Source organism: Monopterus albus, unplaced genomic scaffold, assembly GCF_001952655.1.
Source record: "Monopterus albus unplaced genomic scaffold, M_albus_1.0 scaffold373.1, whole genome shotgun sequence".
NCBI classification, from domain to species: domain Eukaryota; kingdom Metazoa; phylum Chordata; class Actinopteri; order Synbranchiformes; family Synbranchidae; genus Monopterus; species Monopterus albus.
Window position 1 is genome coordinate 833,441 of NW_018128253.1, and position 9,948 is coordinate 843,388.

The 9,948-nt window shown below is 43.7% G+C and overlaps 1 protein-coding gene across 2 annotated transcripts in view; it reads left to right on the top strand.

Moving 5' to 3' along the window:
- Positions 1–445: 445 nt before the first annotated feature.
- Positions 446–9,948, top strand: part of exoc3l1 (exocyst complex component 3-like 1) — a 24,255-nt gene continuing 14,752 nt past the window's right edge. For both annotated transcript variants that reach the window (XM_020585683.1, XM_020585684.1), the window contains exons 1-9: positions 446–700; positions 3,442–3,615; positions 3,770–3,989; positions 5,610–5,822; positions 6,518–6,717; positions 6,826–7,044; positions 7,269–7,339; positions 9,036–9,153; positions 9,496–9,621. In XM_020585683.1, coding sequence (XP_020441339.1) covers positions 680–700; positions 3,442–3,615; positions 3,770–3,989; positions 5,610–5,822; positions 6,518–6,717; positions 6,826–7,044; positions 7,269–7,339; positions 9,036–9,153; positions 9,496–9,621 — 1,362 coding nt within the window. In that variant the 5' untranslated portion in view covers positions 446–679. The remainder of the gene's footprint in view (positions 701–3,441; positions 3,616–3,769; positions 3,990–5,609; positions 5,823–6,517; positions 6,718–6,825; positions 7,045–7,268; positions 7,340–9,035; positions 9,154–9,495; positions 9,622–9,948) is intronic.

Here is a 9,948-nt window from a genome sequence, read left to right on the forward strand (position 1 = left end):
TGTTTCAGTGTACCGTGCTAACACCATGTCCACCTAGGTCAGGTAAGCAGAGCAGTAGTGTTCCGCGAGGCATTCAGGGACTAGTGAGTGTAGGTCACCTGTGCTTTGAAAGCAATAGGAGACAAATATGCAACCACTTCAATACACTAAAGTGTCTGACGGCATGGCTGGGCCAAATGAACAGGTAGATTCTTCGAATGTAGTGTGTTTCCTACTGTTTCTTGCATATTTACATTGACCACAACATTAATTTATATTTAATATTGAGAGAGGCACTTTTGACTATTTTGGGAAAAGGGCTAACCCCCCCCCGCATGCATGGCTGGCCTGCAGCACATCTTCCATATCCTCTCTGTCCCTGCCCCTTTGTCCTCTCCCCACCCTCTAGCTTCCAGCACTCTCCTCCCCCTGCTCCCTCCCTTTCCTGCTGGCCTCTCAGCAGAGGATGTGCTTGAGTGAGAGTGTGTGAGACAAAAGAGCAAAGCTGTCAGTAGAATGGGTTTGTACCCTCTCCCCTCTATCCTCTCGTCTTCTCCTCTGTCTCTTCTGTCCTCCTTCACCCTCCTTTGCCAGCATCTCACCCTGGGCACCCACAGTGTCAGCACTCAAGAAAAAGGAGCCTCGTCCGGTGGACGGGCAGCTGAAAACTGAACTTCAATGTCAGCGGGGGACCAAAGGAATGGAGGTGACAAACCAAGAGGTAGTACCGACACACACACACACACACACACACACACAGTTTGCCTGTTGACAACACTGCTGCATGGCCAACACCCACTGTTTTTGACCTTCTTAATGAGTAGAGATGTGAAAGAGCTGTCCATAGCTGCATGTTGCTTCTGTATGAGAGACATGAATGAACTCTTCAGTGTCCAGGCATTTTGAGTGGTCTGTTGATTTATGGAGCAGCACTGGCCTTTGATACTTTTATAGGGCTCTAGGTCTTGGTCTGAATAGACCTCAAGGTCTATCCACAAGGTCAATTTAGTTTTTATTCTGGAGCTTTCAATCATATCACGATCTTCATTAGCTGATGGTGTTCACCCATTTGTCTTGTACTGTTTCCTCTGCACTTTAAGAATGTGCTGCATATAAAAGACTTTTAATGTCTACAATTCCATGAGAACTGACAAGACTCCATCTTCTGATGGTCACAACGGTGTCTAAATGTACCATGTGGTGAGACTTTCTCAACTGGTGTTTCCAAAGTAGTTCACTACCCTGACAAGGATTTTAAAAAAGGAGTACTTGTATAGTTTCGTTTTGGCTTGCACTTCCATAAAGTCAGTGGACCTTGGAGAACCAGATTATCTAAAGCAACTGAGGCCAAGATTTCTGGACTTTTCAATAATAATCAATCACAATCACCTTTATTTGGCCAAGTATGTTCTAACCATCGGGGGCAACTTGGGGGTTTAGTGTCTTGCCCAAGGACAGTTCAACATGTGGACGGCAGGCACCGTGATTCGAACCTCTAATCTTCCGGTTGGGAGACGATTGCTCTACCCACTGAACCACAGTTGCCCCCAATGTGGTATGGGTGGTCAAGCTCCAAAATCTAAGACACCTTCACTTCTCAATAGCATTTTTTTTTCTGTTCCCAGTGACAGGCGACTTGACTTGTTGTGTACAATTGGTGGAGTGTCCCTTTAATGACATTGCATATTTTCATAAAATAAAGTACAAGTAGGTGTATTTGTTGCATTGCCATGGGGCTGGCAGTAGTTCTGCACCATGTGCTGTCAGAATCTGCTGGTTTCCATACCAGCCCACTGTTGCAGCAGCATTATAGTGCGGTAATCAGTCAGCCACTGCTTTATTGTCCTCGGTGCTGTAACTTTTAACTGTGTTGTTGCAGCATCAGCTAACATGACACTCAACTCTTTTCTGCGTGTGAGCTCCATGGTTTGTTTTGCAGCATTGCTGATGGTGACGTTTCAGATTTAACCTTGGTAGGAGAGAGCAGCTGAGCTCCTCTGAGGCAGAGCCAGCCGTGTTTGTCTGAGACATCCAAAGGTCTACACACACACACATGGAGTCATGGATTACTATACTCATCAACACAATCCGCTGAGCTTTCGCCTCTGACATCACAGAAAGACCCAGCACAGCACATTACTCTGCTGAGTCACTAACCAGTACAATTAAGACCAATTAGGCTGTGTAAATGGAAGCACTGACAGTGACTCTGGTGGCTGTTTGGCTGACTAATAGATGAGAAGTGATATCCTGCTTACCTGACTGGCTGGCTGACAACAGAGCCCCATTCCTCTCTGCTATAAAAAGATCCTCTCCATTAGGGCACAGAGAAATGTTTGACTCAGACAGTATCCCATTCCCTAAACATCAATATTGCTACTGCTTGGCAAAAACGCCTCTTTTTATGGGTCTGGTTGGTAGCTCAGCGAAAGCACAGGAGAGCTAAGAGGACATCTGGGGGCAGTAACACAACCAGAGTGCACCTTTTTGTGCTGGTAAATGATAAAGAGATTAAAAACATTAAGCAGTGCGATACATAATCACTCCTGACAGAAAACCTTCCAGCTGGGAACAAACCTTATCACAGCACCAGATTTTATTTCTCCAAGCATTTCTTCGAGACAGAGCTACTATAGAGAGAAATAATGATGCCAGCCTGTAAGTTAAACCTTATTTGGCAAATAGTCAGACCAGTTCCAGCTTTTCTGTCTTCAGGAAGATTGTGTTCCAGTGGCAAATGCAGTTACACAGTTTGGGACTTTAAAAGCCATTTTGTTTTAAAAGTACTCATCTTCTTTATCCAGTTTTGATTAAGAAGACAGTTTAGGTGAGTAAGCCCCCAGATCTGACACTTCTTGTGATTAATTTAGTTACTACATGAAGCCTTATACTATAGTCACATCTAAATCACAGGTAGGTCCTTCAGCATCTTGGGGAACCAGCCACGGTTCTTCAGTGGATTCAGCCTGTTCTTGTGGCTTCTGTCTGTTCATGTGATCCCAGACTGACTCCATGATGTTGAGATCAGGGCTCTGTAGGGGTCAGACCATCATTTGCAGGTTTGCTGGTTCTCCTTGTCTTTGAAGATGGTTCCTTGGGACCCTGGCTGTGTGTTTGGGCTCATTGAACTTGGGGCTCATCAAATGCCTCCCTAACGGATCCAGATCTAAAGCTGAAGTACAGCAGAGTATTGTATGTAATTTGTCATGTAAAATAGTGCTCTGCTCTTTTTCAGACATGACACTTTTATTTCTTTTAAGTATATTGTTATACCCCAAGTGTGATTTGTGTATACTAGTGTGATGGGCTCACTAGCTGAGTCTTAGAAATCCTAAATAGTCGCCGATGACTAAACCCACACTGTTGCATATGTTGGTTGTGCTGGGTCTAATTAAATGAACCCTAGTAATAGTTGGATGGGGTTACATTTATAAACTAGTTTTTTTGCCATTTTTCTGACAGACGGCATCAGTGGTTGAGGTGTGGCCAGAGGTGGAGAGGGCCGAGTGTTTGGCCCGCGGTGCTGCTTTGAAGTGGGCGTCCGGTGTTTTCTGTCGGCCTGAACATCTGGAGCGGCTGAGCCAGTACAGGAAGAGAGAAAGTCAGAGGACTGCCTCCGTACACACCAGACTCAAGGTGACAACACAAATGATGCAACATCGGTCTACTTAATGATATCACAAATGCAGCCTTGCACTTCAAAATAAATTACTGCTACTCACCTTTGTTGTGAATCAATACATGTTTATTTCTGTTTTTGATATTTCTGACTATCAACCACTCCTTTCAGTCCATGGTGCAGTCGTACCTGGAGGGGGTTGGCTGGGGCCTGGAGCAGCTCCGGGAGGCCAGGAGTGAGTTGACGGAAGTGTCGCACACTTTGAAGAAAGCTGCACTTGAATCCAGTCGAAACGTGGAGGGGGTGATGTCTCTGGAGAGGCTGAGAGAAGTGTCAGTCAACCACCATCAGCTCCTCGCTGCTGTCAGCAACCTGCCACGATTGTACTCTGGTGAGAAGCTGCTTTGTGTACACACAGGTCTGATGGTCTCTGTTTCTTGAAGAGTCATTTTCTATATTAATATTTTAGATAGACTAAAACGAACAATTAACTGCCTCTATTCAATATCTGTCCTTCTCCCAACTGGATTATTTTATTCATCTCTGCCTTAGCCCCCCCGAGTTGTTCACAAACTATTAAAAACTCCTCAGTGAAACACACCACTGCACTTAGTGACGTTTCCTCACTGCAAAACACCAGAGCCCGGTATTTGTGAGGAATATCCAGAGATCTCGTGCACGAGCCCTTGATTCTTGCTCATTTCAGACACTAGAAATTGATGGTTGTTTGAGGCCTTTGGAGCAACATTTAAAAGAAATCAGGGCCTTGTGATTCCTAATGAGGAAACGTGTTTCGCTGCTGAGTTTTTAATTGTTTTTGAACAGTGGGGGTCTCTGGCAGAGAAGACTAAGGTAACCCAGGCTGGAGACTGACTGGCACAGACAGTGAGTAGAGGTAATTCGTTGTTAGGGTTGGTGTCTGTCGGGGCAGTGTCTAAAATACTGTTACTATGGAAATTGCCCGACCTTATCCTTTATTTTAGGTTATTGAACTTAGATTCACAGAACGTTTTTTACATTATATCAGGTTCAGTATATTTATTGTATATAAATGTAACTATTTCATTTCTTTTTTTGGAATATAATTCATATTTGTCTAGTGATGGTCTAATCAGATGCTAACAGTTCAACTTCCATTTGCTATAGCAGCATTTGCATTAATCTTACTATACCGTATCAATATCATGCAGTCCAGTACATCAACCCTGCAGTAAATGCTACTTTTACTGAACTTATAATATAAATTTATATCATATCAGAAAAACATTGATTCAAGTAATGAGAATTTGCTGTAGTAGGTGATACAAAATGTATGGCTTTGTCTGGCGATATACAGGTTGTGCGGTCTCCATATAGCAGCGACTTCATACTTCTCATCAGTAAGACAGCCTAACGGAGCGTAAGTCGATATACCTGGTTGTTCTTTACATCATTAAACCAGGGCTAGAAAAGGGGAGAAAGAGGAATAAAGTACCCCACAGCTAGTCACACATTGTTGTCATTGAATTTTTAATTGTATCGTGACTGAATCAAATTCTACACATTATATCGTGCATCGAATTGTATTGAGGAAAAAAGTGCATCGTTTCATTCCCTGCATCCTGTCTTTAGAAATATCTTTATCTATTGTATGATATCAGACACCCTGTTTCAAACCAAGAAATGTCCATCTCTGTACTAACAAGCGTTTGAACATTTTTTTTCCTCAGAATGACTGAGCAGATGCTCTTAACAGCTTTGGTTCTTAGTCAGGTTTAAGAAAGGGACAGTCTGTCTTTAAATGTGTTTACATTTGTTGTACAGTTGAAACACCGTTTTTATTTTTTTTCTTTTACCCACCTATCCTGTATCTGTGTAGACCAGAAATGCTTTCACAACTGTACAAAACTGAAAAACTAAAATGGGTAACCTCACTCTCTCACTTTTGAGTGACGGCGAGCAGTTGTTGTACGGACAGTGACAGTGTATGAAATAACGTTCTCCCTCCCTCCCTTCTTTTTGCCCTCTGTAGTGCGGAGCATGGTGTTGGAGACAGAGCGACTGGTGGAGTCCCGGCGGCTCCTGGAGGCCCATGCTCGGCTGATGGATCTGGAGCGCTGGCAGGACGACATCCTCTGGCAGCTGCATGGGGCTGCCGCGGCCTCGGGAAGTGCGCTGAGCACTGAAGACCAGGAACTGGTGGCCAAATATTTCTCTGGTGTAGGGCATCTGGTTGACACCCTTGGTAGGGACATCTTCACACACTTACTCAGTAATATCAGTTTAATTCAGCTCAGTAAAAGCAAAACATGCCCCAATGTAAATGGCAGCAGTATGTGGTGTATATTGTAGTTTGGTGCCTCATATTTCTGTTTGGTTCATTTGGTATTAGAGTGCAGGAATGGACTGCCATATATACAGTAAAACATACCGTATCAGTGGATATATAAAAATATATTATTTCAGGAACACCTTGAGGGAATTTGTTCAAGTTTGGCACAAACATCCACTTGGATTCAAGGACAGTGTGACAAAACTCTTCATCGGTCCTATGTACCCCAAATTATCCCTAAGTGAAGACATCATATTTCTCACTGAAAATTATTCTCTAGAATCATACAGGTTAATATATATGTGGTGATAACTTTCATTTTGCCAAGAAAATAAATTTAATTTTAATTTAAAAAATGCAATGTCTTTTAATAATTTCCTTCAAAGTGTTCACTACATATATACTATAGCTATACGAGTCTGGACAGACATGCATGTAAACTGCAACTTGACTGGTCGGAGGAAGCAAACGACTACAAAGCGGTTTTTCTAGTTTGCTAATAATTCATCCCAGTGGTAGCAGGCAGCTGTATGGGCCAAGAAAACCAAAACTATTGGATCAGTTTCAGGATAAATGTTCCTGTGGTAACATCCACCCTGTCACTGCAGGGAAGGAGCTGTGGGTGGTAGTGAGCAGCGCTCTGGCTCTGGCCCGACAAAACCCCACACCATTTGTATCGGCGGTGAGGATAGTGGAACGAGAGGAAGCCCTGGACCGAGCTCTGCTGGAGGAGAGAGGGCACGCCGGAGGCAGCAACAGGCCCCTGCCCCCTGCACGGCCTCGCTGCTGGAGAGCATGCTTCTTCCAGGTCAGCACCAGCTGGCATAAACAAAACACTCCACTTTCTACTACACTTCCCCCTTTTGACTTCATGATTGGATGTTAGTCTTGTCTTCTCTCACGTCCTCCCTCCCAGGTACTAGAGGAGGCGGTCTTCGCACGTATTCGTAGCATTTCCTACCTGCACACGCGGGGTCCCGGGCTGGCAGGCCACCTCTCTGCGCTCCAGCATGGCATCGTGGCTGACCTGGCCACTGTACGCCACCTGCTGGAGCACTGCGTCCCACCACACTACCGGCTAACAGGAGCCTACCTGAGGGCTAGCCATCACTGTTTACATGCTCACCTGACACAGGTCAGTGTTGGGAAGGAAAGAAGGCACCGCTACGCCACTGTTGGCTTTATGGTGTAGAATAAAGAGTGACGAGGACTGTTGTTAATTTTTCTCATTGTTTTCTGAGATGCATTATCATGGATTACATATAATAAGACTTGGATATAGTCCTTTAAATGGACAAAGTCAGTTCTATGTATTTTTTTATTTTGTGGTAACAGCCTCGCTGTACACATGTGGCCTAGGTTAGCAGCTGGGACCTGGAGAGCGGTGAAATCTTTGCTGTGCTAAATTGGGTGCTACACATCTACAGCAGGTGAGCTCGACAGCCTGCACAGTCTGTACTTTGCTGTTCGTCTTTCTGTCAGCGTGGGCCTTAAAACAGACTAAAGGTGAGGTGAGAGTTTGAGGTCTTTGAACAAATCTAAGCAAATGAACAGGGGTTATGCGGAACGTCACGTGACCAAACCGGAAAACGGATCAGCGCACTTCCGCAGAACGCGGGTGACACAACAGTAGTAACGCGAAACACGTTCTTTGAGCTCGTTTTATTTGATTAGTTCGTAGATAAAAAAAAAACAAAAATTTCTTTTTCAAGACACAAATACCAGAAGCGGGATCATCCAAACAGTGATTTCTGCTGCGTACCTCAATACGCGATGTCAGGGAAGTTTTCAGTACTAGTCTGCTAATTTTTTTTAAGCCACCAGATGTTGATATACTTGCTGGCTGTCTGTTTGAACCCTCAAAGCTTTACAAGGCAAGCCATCCCTCAACTCATCCTTATTTTTTTTTTAAAGTAGCCAAACGACATAAATGAACGTGGCATGCATTTACTAAGCATGTCATAATATGACTGCTCTAGAACATTGTGACTGGATAGTCAAAGGAGCATGTTCAAGATCATATTCATATTGTTCCTTAACTGGAACACAGTGGGGACAAACAGAACAGCCAACCATTCACCAACATTACTTTCAGGCTATGGGGCTTCTCGTTTTTCTTCATAGACCTGTGACATGATCCTCTGATGCTGACAGCACCTGTCGCTGTGTCTTTATTTGATACTGTTGAAAAATATATTAGGTTATCAATGTAACAGCACAGGTCTGTCGCTAGCCATAATAAATTTAGCATTTCCATCACACAGGCTTAGTTACTATTAGCTTTCCGGTAGTGTATTACATTATTTTTGTGTACCAGACAGATGCTCGGTGTAAATATGATAACATTAGCTAGTTAGCTTATGAACTAGCTTAGCTAGATCTCCGTTTGTAAGATAACCGATACATAACTCTACCTTCGTAGTCGTTGATGTATGAAGAAGCACATAGCTTAAACCCCTTATCCAGCTTTCTGCCCGGTGTTTTAGACATCGAGCTGCATATTCGGTGGACATCCGTGATCTTCATCTTTGGTAGTTCTTGGAGACATCTTTAGTAGAACAGTGCCATATTTCATACTAGTCGCAAACCGGAAACGGATGTTTCTGTTTTGCAGTATACGGAAGTAAGTTGCGCATAACCCCTACTACTGATTTGTGAGTGTGCATTTCTTTAAAGACCGATCTTCACTGTATCAAACAGTTTATGAACCGTGGCTCAGCAGGATGAGGCTCATCCTGCACATTTCAACTTAGTCAGCTGATTACCTTTGATGCAGCCTGGTTGTCTCTTTCCATATTTCCTTTCACTTAATTAGCATCTAATGAAGCAGAAACGCTGCAAGACAAATGTATACAATGTATGTTATCACATCATCAGTTGTAAAAATCGAATTCCCCTGTTTAACAAGATCTTTACTGTGTTCTGCATATTTTTACCTTTTCAAGCCATCTAAACGATTACAATGCTTGTGCAGCTAACAAATGCAGCCTTTTGTAAAGTGTTGCCTTGTTCTACCCAAGTACAAAGTTCGTTAGTGTGTCATTACAATGATTTGCTTCAGAGCTTGTTTTGGAGGTCAGTCGACCTGCTGGACATTGTTAACCGTCAGAAGTCTTTCTTTGGCAGCCCAGACATGATGGGTTGTCCAGAGCTGATGGAGGAGATGGAGAAGGAAGAGCTGGGACCTCTCATCTCCACTGAGGGACTGGAGCAGCTGCAGAACAAATATGTGCAGAGTGTTCGGGTCAGTTGATTATTAAGAGTTGACAAATTGAAACTGTATCCTAGTGAAGAGATGCTTCTGAAAACAGGATCCCTACATACTGTGGGTCAGTGCTTTGGCCTTAGTAGGTACAGTAGCTTTGGAAGTAAAAGACACTCTACAGTCTGGATATGTATACTGTGGGGCTACCCATTTTGTACTCATCATATTTCATATTGCAACTTTTTGTTGAGAAATGTGTGCCTTTGCAAAGGGACGTGCTGACTCTGGAGTGTAAGTAAGCCTCTGAACAGTGCTGCGACATGTAGAGGAGCATGATGGTGTCTCTGCTGTTATACTGGGTCCATGTTGTTGCTGTTGTAGAAGAGTGTGTCCGAGTGGATGCGTAAAGCTCTACAGGTGGAGCTGCAGGACTGGCAACGGGACCAGGAGCCGGATACAGACCATGAAGGTTTCTACCAAACCAGCCTGCCTACTATCATCACACAGGTAAGCATGCTACACAATACACAGGATACAGCCACATACAGTACATACACGCAGGGTGCCTGCAGGCACTAACAGGCTTTTTCAGTGGCTTTATAATACATCTGAACCTCATCGACTTCACTTGTGAGTATTGGCCAAAAAAGTGAAACTGTACATACAAGCTGACAATAAAAGAGATGAAGAGTGAGATTCATCGAATCTCACTCTTCATCTAATCACAGCTACAGCCTTCATCTATGGTGGCCGACACGGTCACAACACATGCAAAAGACACAACACATGCAAGACACAAACGCGGTATTGAACAAAACACATGCAAACGGAAAA